The sequence below is a fragment of the Alosa pseudoharengus genome, unplaced genomic scaffold (assembly GCF_046254945.1).
Source record: "Alosa pseudoharengus isolate Yale_2024_CS ecotype anadromous, Long Island Sound unplaced genomic scaffold, YU_APseudo_1.1 YU_APseudo_1.1_scf_2, whole genome shotgun sequence".
Lineage (NCBI taxonomy): Eukaryota > Metazoa > Chordata > Actinopteri > Clupeiformes > Clupeidae > Alosa > Alosa pseudoharengus.
In genome coordinates, this window is record NW_027468663.1 from 37106273 (window position 1) to 37120417 (window position 14145).

The 14145-nt window shown below is 46.4% G+C and overlaps 1 protein-coding gene across 3 annotated transcripts in view; it reads right to left on the minus strand.

The window, feature by feature from the left end:
* LOC143134437 (microtubule cross-linking factor 1-like) overlaps positions 1-10036 on the minus strand; it is a 76042-nt gene extending 66006 nt beyond the window's left edge. For all 3 annotated transcript variants that reach the window (XM_076294840.1, XM_076294839.1, XM_076294842.1), the window contains exons 1-3: positions 8619-10036; positions 6452-6676; positions 5043-5198 (exon numbers count right to left, since the gene is read on the minus strand). In XM_076294840.1, the coding sequence (XP_076150955.1) occupies positions 5043-5198; positions 6452-6676; positions 8619-9488 (1251 nt within the window). In that variant the 5' untranslated portion in view covers positions 9489-10036. The remainder of the gene's footprint in view (positions 1-5042; positions 5199-6451; positions 6677-8618) is intronic.
* Positions 10037-14145: the final 4109 nt, after the last annotated feature.

The window sequence follows — 14145 nt, forward strand, 5'->3', positions numbered from 1 at the left end:
CCGAGTTTGGGTCTTCCTACTGCCTATTAAAGCGGAGTGCATGTCCGCATTGCATTTGTGCTGCTTTCCGGCCTGGTGTAGCGCTTTCCAGTAGCTTCAGTTGTGCTTTCAATGGAGCCTGGCTGTCTCAAGTATAAGTAAGTATATAAGTATACATACTCTTTTGATCCCGTGAGGGAAATTTGGTCTCTGCATTTATCCCAATCCGTGAATTAGTGAAACACACACAGCACACAGTGTACACACAGTGAGGTGAAGCACACACTAATCCCGGCGCAGTGAGCTGCCTGCATCAACAGCGGCGCTCGGGGAGCAGTGAGGGTGCCTTGCTCAAAGGCACTTCAGCCGTGCCTACTGGTCGGGGTTCGAAACGGCAACCCTCCGGTTACAGGTCCAAAGTGCTAACCAGTAGGCCACGGCTGCCCGTAGGTGTCTTGCTATGCCAGCTCAGCTGATCTAGACAAGCATGGTGCATGTGTTTGCACATTAGATCCACCTTAAGCCCCCATATCATCCCATATCAGCTGGGCCAAACCTCTGCATCTGCCACTATGTGTACAGCACATTAATCTATCTACCTATCTATCTACAGCACTGTACCACTGGAGTCCACATCCACTGATACATGAGCACCAGCTCTAAGGCCTAAGGTACACTGGGACCAGAAATGGGGTCAAAAGAGAGAGAAAGAGTGTGTGTGTGTGTGTGTGTGTGTGTGTGTGTGTGTGTGTGTGTGTGTGTGTGTGTGTGTGTGTGTGTTTGGATGTGTGTATAAAGAGGAAACGCTGGCTGTGTTATCTTTAGGTGATGAAGGTGTTGGGACAGGTGCAATATCTTGCTAACCCAGAATAACAACATTCTTCAGCAGGTGTGAATTGTGATGAAGTGAGTGTCCTGTTAAATGTATGTGCGTGTGTGTGTGTGTCCACTGTCCATGGAATGTCTGTGTTTGTGTTCAATTGTCTGTGTGTGTGTTCAATTGAATGCATTCAGGCTGTTTGTGGTATGTATGCATTGGTAAATCTGTCTCTCTCTCTCTCTGGGCCAGATGTACTAACGCTTTTGCACCCACTTCAGGCGTATTTGTTTCGCAACGTGCGTGTAAAATCATTGCGAGGTATGTACAAACAGGCCGCAATTATGTAAAAGCGCAAACTGCCTGTCGCGGGAGCTGAAAGTGGCAGATTGCATTTTTCATGTCATGCATATGCATTCATGGGAGGATCCAGGGGAAAGTGGGAGTTTAGCTTAAAAAGATGGGAGGAGAAGAGTAAAGTCCCGGTTATTAACACACACACACGGCAGTGGAACAGCCCTTAACACACACACACACAGCAGTGAACAGTCCTTAACACACTTTGGACATTAGCATTGGAAATTAGAACCGTCCTCATGAACTGTCCTAGAACTCATGCAGGACTGTGCATGTTGTGCCTAACGTGTTTCCTGAATGTAGGACAGTCAGTTCCAGCAGCACAGAGCAGATAAGAAGAGGCCTGGCAACAGTTTTATTTTGTCCCTTTTGGCACACCGTAGCAAGCCCTGCCAAGTGGTGCTTTTGATGCACTGGATTTGTGCGTTGGTACAGGCACCCGGGCACCTCACCGCAGGGCACCCGAGATTGGCACACGTCCAGGAGTCAGGAAATGGCATGGCGGCTTCACAGAAGTGAACCCCCACTGTGCTAGTCAACACGGGCACTATGGGTCCGTACGAAAGGGGAAAAATGCTACCTTTTAAGACATCTAACAGGGGAATGAGGCTTCGAGGCATGTCCGAATCAAATATTTCTGTGAAATGCTGCCTTCTAAGATACCTTCGTTTTGACAAAATTTGAAGGCAGCATTGATGTATCCCTCATGCTGCCTTCAACGTCAAAAATTCTATTTAATTGTGAGCAGCTATTGCTGCAGTCGAACGTTACATTATTCTTCTTTCTGGTATCCGAACAATGGCGTTCTATGTTGCTATCTTGCTAGGCTGTCCAAAACAAAGTTCGTAGCTGGTACCTTCATGCCTGCTACGGCAAGTGACTCGGTAGAGAGCTGAGGGCAGCGAGACAGCAGACAGATGCCTTCCGTTTCGTACAGACCCTATGAGTCTCTAGAACTGTCTGCTAGAACGGTACTGTATCTTATGGGGGGGGCATTCTGAGAGGAGAAGAGCAGAGGAGGAGAGGAGAGGGGAGGAGCAGTGGGGAGGGAAGAAGATGGGAAGGTGTTATGAGAGAGAGGATAGGGGGGAGGAGAGGAGAAAAGTAAAAGAGAGAGGAATAAGTGTGTGGAAAAGTAGAGAGAAAGGGAAAAGAGAAGAAGAGAGAGAGAGAGACAGAGAGAGAGAGAGAAATGAGAGTCAGTTGCTCTGTGGAAGAGGAGAGGAGCGAGACATGATCGCTTTTCTCATGCAGCCAGAACAAAAAGCCCACAGAGAAACTAGCACCAGGGACCATGCCAGTGCCCCACTGGCTCTGCTGTCCTCTGCCCTCTTCCTCTCTTCTCCTCTACCTCTCTTTTCCTCCCCCCCTCTTCTCCTCCTTTTCTCCTCTGCTGTCCTCTGCCGTCTTCTTTTCTTCTCCTCCTCCCCTCTCCTCCTCTTCTCCCCTCTTCTCTTCCTCCTCTCCTCTGCTCTCCTCTCCTTCAACCTCTCCTCTCTACACCTCCTCCTCTCCTCTCATCTGTCTATAGTGCCATCTGTGCCCACTGGTGCCACTGTCACCCCCAATCAGTCTAATCTGCCCCCCTCCACCAGGAATAGAAACACCTCATCCAGTTATCACACAGACCCATGGGCCCAGCCATTACACTTACCTGAGATTATCGGGGGGGGGTTAGGGGGGGCATATACACACACACCAAACACAGACACACACACACTAAACATACACATACACAATTTCACATACATACAAAAACAAAGACACAAACACACACAGTGTGAGGGACAGAGCAAGAGAGAGTCACTCACACACACACACTCACACACACACACACACACACACACACACACACACACACACACACATACACCAACAGACCGATCCAGGTGTGTTATCATAGGCAGGCCAACACCAAAGGCTTTACGGTCACCTGCTCAGACAGAGGCTCTTATCCACACTAAGCTTATAGTCACACAAACAAAAGCACTGCTAATACCCAGTCTCAAGAATACCTTCTCAACAGCCACCTACATACCTACCAAACACACACACACACACGCACACATACATACATACATACAATACATACCGGTACACATACAGTACATACACACACACATGCACACACATGCACACGCACAGACAAACACACACACATACACGCACACACACACACACACACACACACACACACACACACACACACACACACACACACACACACACACACACACACGGTCATAGAGGACTGCAGGAGACCGGCAGGTAGGCTGACATCAGCCACATGACCTGTCTAGGTCACAGATTCACAATTATTTACTTAGCAGGTGCTTTTAACCACAGTGTACACAAACACACACATACACAGAATCCCACACAAGAATGTGCACATAGGCTCTCTTTAGATACACCCTCTGTATGAAAAGGATGAGCCAACATTTTTTATAGGAACACTTCACCTCCTAATCTCTTCTCACATACTAACACACACACACACACTCTGATGCAACTGATGACCACCAGCTAACCCTCCATCACATGTATTGGCCTGATGACCCAACTGAAGCACTGTTTGCTCTGTTCACCTCCGCCTGCTCCCTAGGACCCAGCGGAAGTGTTCAATCACAACAAGACGCACACAACAGCATCCTGACCACACACAGGGCCCTCTCCCTCTCTCCCTCTCTCCTACCCTCCCATTTGCGTCCTGTCACTCTCAACAGTTCTGTCACATAAAGGCAGAAAAGAAACTGCCACAGTAAAACCAGATGTGTTAGTCAGAAACCGTTTGCTGGCAAGATCACAATAACCAGAGCCCATATATTTACATATTTGTCAATAATAATATCAGAGAGTTTTCATATTATCAAGTCAGAGTACACCAGCATGTCTGAGTGTGTGTGTGTGTGTGTGTGTGTGTGTGTGTGTGTGTGTGTGTGTGTGTGTGTGTGTGTGTGTGTGTGTGTGTGTGTGTGTGTGTGTGCGCACATGTCTTTCCTCTCAGACAGAGCAGAAGGTTCTGACTGCAACAGAGAGGCTGCTTGTGCGTCTACCTGCTGCGAGAGACCAGACCTCGCTAACAGGCCATCACCATCGAGACACCCTGACCAATGCACTGTGAAACTGCTGGATGACGATGTGATGACACCGTGCTGATACCGTGCTATAGGCACAAGGTTAGTTCCAGTGCAATATTTTCATGAACACTTTCAGCATCACTACAGACTTCCACAATTCCAAATCAGGTCTATGCCTATAGTCAAACTAGAAGGGAACTCTCAGAGTCAGGCCATTCAGCAGTCAAACCCCACTGGAAACAAAACCTTGCTGATGACATAAGTCGTCATCATCATGACCATCATCATCATCATCATCATCATCATCTTTGCCATCGTAGTCACCTTCCCCACCATCATCATCACCATCATCATCATCATCTCCACCAGCACTATTATCAACACATATCATCTTCATCATCATCAACATCATCTTCATCAACATCCTCATCCTCAGTTCACTCTCCTGCCTCATGGCTCCCCTTCATCCATCAAACACAACCCTCACCTCCACTCTGTGACTATAAATCTCACCTAATATGTCATCACATCATCACGATCACCATCACAGCCACTACAGCCACAATCAACATCCACATCACTTTATAAACTCTAAATGCTTATGACACCATGATTAGCACAGTAATTGACCTCATCATCATCATCATCATGTTCTTCATCATCATCGTCATCATCACCACCACTACCTCATCCCTGCTCACATCTCTCCTATCCAGCTGATGCATTGGAGGTCTCTCCACTATTAATCTCATCATCATCATCATCTTCTTCTTCTTCATCATCACCATTGTTACCTCGTCCCTGCTCACCTCTCTTCGTTCCAGCTCGTTGTGCAGGGCCTGTTTGGAGATCTCCACCTCGATGATCTTCTGCCTTAGCATCTCGTTCTCATCCTCCGCCCGCGTGCGCTTGTCCTCCACGCTCTCCAATTCGTTGTGCAGACGCACTGACACGTCTTTGGCCACCTGAAACACACACACACACACACATATGAGAGAAATACACACATTGATATTGGTATTGCATAGTGTGAAATAACTACAGTCACACTGAAATAAAGAAGAAAAAGAACACATACACAAACACAAACACACACACAGACACACACACACACACACAGACACACACACACACAGACACACACACACACACACACACACACACACACAGACACACACACACAGACACACACACACACACACAGACACACACACACACAGACACACACACACACACACACACACACACACACACAAACACACACACACACATATACACACACACACATAGAAACACACACACACACAAAAATACACACACACACACACACACACACACACACACACACACACACACACACAAATACTAGGGCTGTCAATCGATTAAAAAAATGAATCTAATTAATTACATACTCTGTGATGAATTCATCTAAATTAATCGCATATATGATTTTTGCTGTGAAAGTATTTTAGTGACATTAAAGTTCAAAAACACTTTTATTATTATTTTAATAATGGCCATAATAATCTATGATATGACCTAATATGCTGAGGAAATAAATTCAAAAGTGCTTCGGGAAGAAGTTTTTTTTTATCACATACATTGCAGAGGACTTTATTTTAATCAACACCATCAAGCCGTTTTTGAAAAGTAAATGTTCCAATCAATGATCTAGGCAGCACATTTTCTTCTCGGCTTTAACGGCCTTTTTGGTCACCGAGGACTTGGGGTGACTTTTTGCCGGTGCGCACTTGTCCTTCGCCCCGGTTAAGGTTCGCCGTGAAAGACGACTCTGCGTGGCTAACTGCCCCGTGGGCGCTTGCTGCTTGTTGAGTTTGGGCGATTTTGGTACGATGGCGGTCGCCTTCGGAGAACGGGAGTGTGTATCATCAACACCATCAAGCCGTTTTTGAAAAGTAAATGTTCCAATCAATGATCTAGGCAGCACATTTTCTTCTCTCTCCTTCATACAGTCTAATGGTTACTGACTACAATGGCTCGGGGTCAAAGGTCATACAGAATCGATTAATCTGCGTTATTTTTTTTAATCAGTAATTTTTTCTAAAATTAATTAATCGAAATTAATCAGTTAATTTGACAGCCCTAAAAAATACACAAAAATACACACACACACACACACACACACACACACACACACACACACACACACACACACACACACACACACACACACACCCCACCCCACACACACACACACCTTGAGGTCCTGCTCCAGACTGCGTAACAGCTCTCCATCCACATGTCCACTCTGGGCAGCACGGAGGCTCCGCTGCTCTGCCTTGCGCAGCCGGTACTGGAGGATGCGGCAGTTCTTGTTGGAGCGGTCCAGCTCGCGCCGCAGCTCCTGCAGCTGGTACATCTCCTCCTCCAGGTAGCTGTCCCGCACCTCCTCCATCTCCGCACGCAGCTCGTCCACTTCATCCTGACACACACACACACGCACACACACACACACACACATATGACAACATTTAAAATGTATATTTCTTCCAACACAAACTGTACACATACTGTACATGGAGGATAATATGTAAGTGTCTCCATAAAAGCAGTTCATCCTTTTCAATTTTGGTTGTATACAAATACCAGGAAACATACATGTAAACACACACGCCGACCGCGCACACACACACACACACACACACACACACACACACACACACACAGGACATGTTTGCATACACACACAGGACACACACATGATAACATGTCTATACATATAAACATATGCATACAAAAACCATACAAAAACCTTAGAACACACACATGACAATATATACAGTAGGTGCAGACATGTGGGAATACACACATATGTGCATAGCATGCATCTTTATTTTTATCCACAAGTAGGTCATCATGCCTATCGCACCTACAAGTCACTATCCACAACTCATTACACTATTATTACACTATCCCACCATAAGGACATGAGGACAATAGGGTAAGGTGGTGCCCAGGGACGCTTAAGACTAGATGACCTGTGTATGAGGGCGTCCAGAGATCCAGAGTGATGCTGAATGCATTGACTAGACAGAGGTGGGTCCTTTCCTTGAGCCTTACTCACTGGGTTAACCAAGTAGGCCTCAGCCCTTGATATGCAATTAAAATCCTTGGGCTCACACATGCTGAATACAAATGGTGCTAAGAAGTGTCATGAGAGCCATGAAAATGCACAGAATATGCGCAACGAGTACTTCTGCGCTCTTGATGTCATCACTGAGCCTTTGAGTGCTATCTAGGGGGCGGGAGGAGGTGTAGTGTAGCCTAACACATCTGGACGCTGAAGAGAGAGAGAGAGAGAGATGCCCCTAGCTTGGTGAAAGCACGCGGGCAATCAATTCCATGGGGACCAGACCATTACAAGCGCAACGGCCAAAGCCGATTAAGACAGGCTCTTCTTTACGGTCCGCCAGAGAGTGGAGATAAAGTTATGAAAATCCTGTTTGCGATATCTCTCTCAGAACCTATTTAATGCGACAAGATAGGCAAAAAAACACATAAACTGCATTAACTCAGATGACTGTCATTATTTGGGTTTAAATAAAATGGTAATATCTACTGCAAATTCTTCAATTGATTTACATCTCTCTGTGTGTTTTGGAGGCTTAATCTCATCATCGGGATAATTCAATCATAACTTTCATAAATGACGGGTAGCTTATTTGCGAATTAAGCTCTAACACGGCCGCTAACCTCTGATCTGTAAACCCGCTTAGTGCACTTCGTTGTCCAGATCACTGTTTTATGCATTTTATTCATCTAAACAAATAATTCGTGATTATTCAAATTAAAAAATATAGCCTTATATGTTTTAACGCATAAGGTCGACAACGTGGTTGTTCAGTTACAATTCTTTACGTAACCACTCACCTATTTTCGACAGGCTAGACTACAATACAATAGGCCCACACGGGATATCTGAGTAGCATAGCATGTGTATGAGTGGAGAGATAATATAAGTGACAGAGGGTTCTGGTTGAATCGGCCTGACGCCAAGTCAAAAAGAAATCGAAGTTGACGCAGGTCGCCAGATGGTTTGTTCAGACCTCGTAGTCAGACACGACACCTGAGCCCAGCAGTGAAAGTCATCAAGACATAAGAAAAATCACTGCGCAGGAACAGACACACACACTCACACAATCAAACACTCAAACACACACACAGGATTTAGTCTTTCCGACTCACGTCAGTTCACTTGGATACGTCCAATGATGATCAACAGAACAATGTGTAACAAATCAGAATGCCCACTAACGGCTCAACCACATACGTTTTAAACAACAGCACAGATCTACATATAACATTACAAAACATCCTAAGGAACGCACGTCCCGACTGTTTGTCGTTTTGTTTTCGGTGCTTACCTTGAGGTAGTCGTTTTCAGATCGTAGCTCCTCTATTTCCCTTAATAAATCCTCCTCTATTAATTCCTTGCTGCGATCCAGTTTAAATTGTGCGCTCGCAGCAGCAGATTTGTCCTGCTTGCTTTTCTCGGCGTGTGCACCTGCACTGGCCGAAGCCTGAGACATGCCTCTCGCTCCGGGAGCCTCCACTGTGCGCAGCCGAGCGACTGGCGCCCCGCTCGCTTCTGAGGCTGACGCGGTCTGCTGCGGATTATCTCCCGCCACCACATGATCCCGTTCGCTGGACCCGGAACCGGTCCCTGATTCGGCGTCGCTGCTGGGCGCCTGTGCAAGTCTCTGTTCGTCGGAGAGCGGCTCGGATGGGCAGTCGGACAGGTCGGAGCTGCTGTCTGTCTGACCGACCCGACCGATAGTAGCACCGGTGGGAACACGGATGGGGGACCCATGGCCAAGGGGTCCATGAGAAAGTGGGGCTACTCTGCCCTTTTTGCTTTTGGCGAAGTGTGGACTGCTGTCGACCACTTTGCTGGCGGTTTTCGGCTCTGTTGCCGCTACATGTTGCGTGACTTTAACGGCCTTTTTGGTCACCGAGGACTTGGGGTGACTTTTTGCCGGTGCGCACTTGTCCTTCGCCCCGGTTAAGGTTCGCCGTGAAAGACGACTCTGCGTGGCTAACTGCCCCGTGGGCGCTTGCTGCTTGTTGAGTTTGGGCGATTTTGGTACGATGGCGGTCGCCTTCGGAGAACGGGAGTGTGTATCCTTTATGAAAGGTCTCGCCGGAGAGGGGGCGCGATTTAACCGTTTCTTCTCCAGCTGATGGTGACTGTGCGGTCTGGTGTCGTTGCCGGAGCCATTGGGACTCTCCATCATATCCCGCCACAGGCGTGGGGAGGCCGAAGGTGGACACGGTAAACCCTGAACTCAGGAGAATAACCCTGGCAGATGACACCAGCGACGCGGATCCCCTCTTTGGTTTGCCTTCTCATCACTCCAGATTGGTGCACATATGCATAGACACATTCACACACACTCACGCATAGGCACAAATACACATACAGACGCACAGGCTCGGTCGTTTTTAGCTGTGCTTTCCCATTGCGTCTGTAGGCTATTGAAGGCTGTATCCTACTGAGATCATCGGACTGTCATTGCATTCCCCTCTGCGGGTGTGTTCTCTCTCCTTTCAGGCTCCTTTAAGGAAATGCGGCGACAGATTCGGACAAGGGGAGCAGAACGTCTCGAGAAGATCCCCGCTCTCCTCCGGTCTGGTTGTAAACGTGATATCGACAATCCTTCGGAGGTCTTACATTTTACTCTGGTTGTCTCCCGTTCGTCCGTCTGATGTCGACCTCCTGGCTCCCCCCACTGTGGTCTCGTTCGTTCTCCCCTGTTTCTCAACCTGTCCGCGCGCTATCTGGCATGTAAAATCTGCACTCTGCCGCTGCGGTCTGCCTACCGAACGCCCGTGGCTTTTAGCGGGGGCGCATGCGCCTGTTTTTCACAAACACCGTACGCACTCGCTCCTCGCGCTTCAGCCTCCCCAGGTTCGCAGACACGCCTGCGTGCGCATGTGACAGAGACGCAAAACGCTGACACACACACGACACGCACGCTCTCACGGTAATTCAGGCACTCACCTACGGAAGTGAGAGATGTAACAGGAGCTCTCCTGTTGCCCCTCCATCTCTTCTAGTAGATCCTGAAACCCAGAAGAGAACAACCAATGCCTGCGATTAATGGTGATTAGCCACTCCTGAGGTGACCAGTCTCAGGATGAAGTGGACAGTCTGGAGATGGATTCAGAGAGAAATAAGCCCACTCCCATAGCCAGGCCAATCTCTATACACACTTCACTCTCGTTTCCCTCCCTCACACATGACATGACAATGGTACAAGTAATAGCCTGAGCAGGTCAGTGTGTTAAGGACGGGGTGAGCGAGCCACTTTTGACAGGAGATGAAATGGTCCTCAAGGAACACTTCTGTGGAGCCACTGAAACGAAAACAAAACAAAATGTAAATCAAATAAGAGTGATCTGAGCTAACGTCATAAAATGGGTCTGTGGTGACACAACCCCTCTGTTGACGACCCTTGACCTTTGCTGTCTGTCTGTCGCTGTTGAAATGCCCACTACTGATATTTGGGCTGATATGCTGCTGAGACCTTCACACCAGGTCCGATTCTACTGCTTGATCTGGGTTGGGGGACCGATTCAGATAAGTGTCATGGCTTGATCTTCATCTGCAAAGCGCTCTGGAAGGAGGGACACTGTGTTTATTCACTTTAGCCTGAGCAGGTCAGTGTGTTAAGGTCGGGGTGAGCGAGCCACTTTTGACAGGACATGAAATGGTCCTGATGCTCGACCACTGCGCCACCCAGCCTAGAGCTAACTCATGTGACGCACCCCTTATAAAGACGTCACCTTGGCCAGCTATGACACTCACTGGTATGGTGCACCTCATTAGGCTACATCAGCACCCAGTGGGAGTAAATAGCTGAATATAACAACAAAAGGCTAACATGTTGAGGATGGGAATGAATAGCAGGGTTCCCACCGGCCATGGAATTTCTGGGATTCCATGACCCGTGGTATTCCAGACATGGAAAGTCAGAAAATGGTATCATTTTTGGGGCAAAGTCATGGATTATCAGAGAATTTAGTTTCTTGAACGCTACATGGCTGTTCTGAAATCATTGGTCGGCATATTGTACTATTCATTGTAAGTCATGGAAATTAAAGGGGGGTTAGGGAAAGTCAGGGAAAAGTCATGGAATTTTAAATTTCACTTAGAGTGGGAACCCTGGAATAGTGTCTGCATCTCTCCCTCTCTGTGTGTGTGAACGTTTTTTTTTTTTTTTTTTTTTTTTTTTTGGGGGGGGGGGGGGGTCCAAAACACCTGGCATTGCGTTTGCAGGTACTGTGGCAGCCATAGATTCTCCAGTCAATCATATTTGACCACTGGGAAATGTCCAGAGCATCTATAGCTTTTATTTCCTCCTCCAAGATTGATTTTGCCTCCACTAACTTGTAAGCCTACAGAAAAACAATCTGGAAATAGGCTAATGAGCAAATAAGAACAATTTCATGAGACAGCCCCATGTGATTAAAGCTTTATAGTGAGGATAGTCTTGTAAAATAACAATGGGCAGTATGTCAAATCATGTTTGTTTAGTGTATCTGCAGTATATAATTTAATACATGTAATTATATATATTTGTCAGCGTAATTATCCCCTTATACAATGGTTTCCTCATCCTTGCATGTCAGAGAGAGCTCTGTTGCATATAATGTAACAGCACCCTCTATTGGAGAGTAAGGGTTATTGCATATTGAGCCAAATGAAAAACGAGGGTGACACCACAGGAATCATTGGGCTAGATAATAAATATATATTTCATCTTTATTTGCACTTCATTAGTTAAAGAATGCCACAAAGTTATAAATATCACAAAACTGCTGAAAACATGCTGTCTATAAGAGATGTCTAAAGTCCACCTATTCATACAAACATTTTCAAAAGAGCCCGCTGTTTCAACAAGGGTTTGTACTGAATTTTTTGTTCCTTCTGTTACAATTTCAATGACACATAAAAAAGTCATATTTCAAAATGGGTGAGGGTAAGGCATGTCTGTACAATATGGAGAGAGATAGAGATAGAGAGAGTAATAGAGAGACAGACAGAGAGGAGTGCGAGTGCTTGTCCAGACTGGTTCAGACCAGGATCCAGTAAAACACCAGTTCTGGTCTGAATGGCCTGTGATAGTGGTGGGGGTGGCACACTTATTGCTAAATGAACAGGCTAACCCTTCATAAATCATTACATCAACACTGAGGCAGGCGGCTCACACGTATCACAACAGCATCATAATCAACAATCAAAATTCAAGTCCTCCTTAACAAGTGCTGTCCAACGGTGCAGAAAATTACAACTCAAGTTTTTGTAATGTTAACAAAAAGTCACTGATCTTGCAGCCATTTTGTTTCAAAGGGCTCAGCCAAACTGTCCAGTTGCTTTGTGTCAAAGCTTATTCAGCCGACAGCAGTCAGAAACTGGCTGGAGTTGATGTGCAAGCGAGCGCCTGCCGTCCTGCTCTCCCATAACCAAAAATTAAAAAGCACTTGGTGAAACTTTAAAGTGAAGCCTCTTAACAGTGTACCTAGTCACATAAACACATGGCACAAACTGATGATGGCAAAATAACACTAGTCTGAGGTTAGCACATCTTCAACTGCTGAGATGAACCATAAGCTTCTCTGATTCTAAAACACAATGCAGGTCACCCGCAGATCAGTTCCTCCACTGACAGGAGAGATGAGTTCCCATCCAACCCTCAACCCAAGTTAAAGAGTACATGAAACATCCATCTTGTGAAATATGCCAATTACATAGTGTCTCATGCCCACTTTATAGGGCAAACATCTCCACCAGGTTGTTCTGTGGCCCAACATCAGATTAAACATCTAAACACCAGCTACTCCCTTAACCTGTGGGGTGGGGTATGTCCATGTCCCGCATCGCGTAACACTGCAATAACTCCATTAGTAAATAAAAACAAAAACAGACAGATAAACAAACACAGATGCACCACAGGAGAGTCATTAGTGTTCCCATGGAGACGGTATCCTGACCTTAATTACTAAGCAGTCCACAGAGATATGTGCTTGGCATGATGGATGTTCAAAACGCACTGAAAGGCCACTCAACCCTCTTTGCCGAATCACTCTAAAGGCATGGTCTCATGCTCTCTTGATTTTTTGGGTTGTTCACAGGTTGCACTAGTCCATATCAACCAACCAACCAATCAAATTCACCAGTCCATGAATTGGCATATTTGTGCTGCCTTAGGGTCAAACCTAAGAACAATAATAATACTAAAAAACACTAGGTATTCTGGTAGTCAAAGGAAATGGGCAGGCTTTCTTCCTCACGGAGGCAATCTCTGCATTGGAGCCAAAGGAAAACAGAAGGAAAACCCTTAGATCACTGAACAGAGATCATTGAGAATGCTACATTTCTTTACATATTAAATGTGCTTTACATACCAATCACAATGTCAAATACTAGATGTGCAATCCACGGTTATGTATATTCAATGGTGACCCATTTCCCTTACATGCATTAAGCCTAGCCGTGGCCTAAGAGCATTTTTTTTTTTGAAATTTGCTTTTAGCGTAGGACTAGCCTGAAATCAACACCAGTGGTCAGATATCTCCCCATGGAAGACAGCGCCCAGACTACTTTAGAATCAGAGATGAGCCGCCAGTCACCCTGCAGGTCTTACCCCAATCACAGTTGACTGAACCCAGCTCTGACCTGGAGTCTGATGTCTCCCAAACCCTTTCAGCTGCACCTGGCTAAGTACGCTGTGAGTGATTGGGTGGTACAGCAGCTCCATGGGGGGCCCAATCTCTATCTGCTGGGATGGGAAGCAATCAGCATTTCACGCCTGATGACGTCATTGGCATCAGTACCAATTACACACCGTCGCTTGTGTCATCCATGTTATACTGTAGAAATACTGCAGT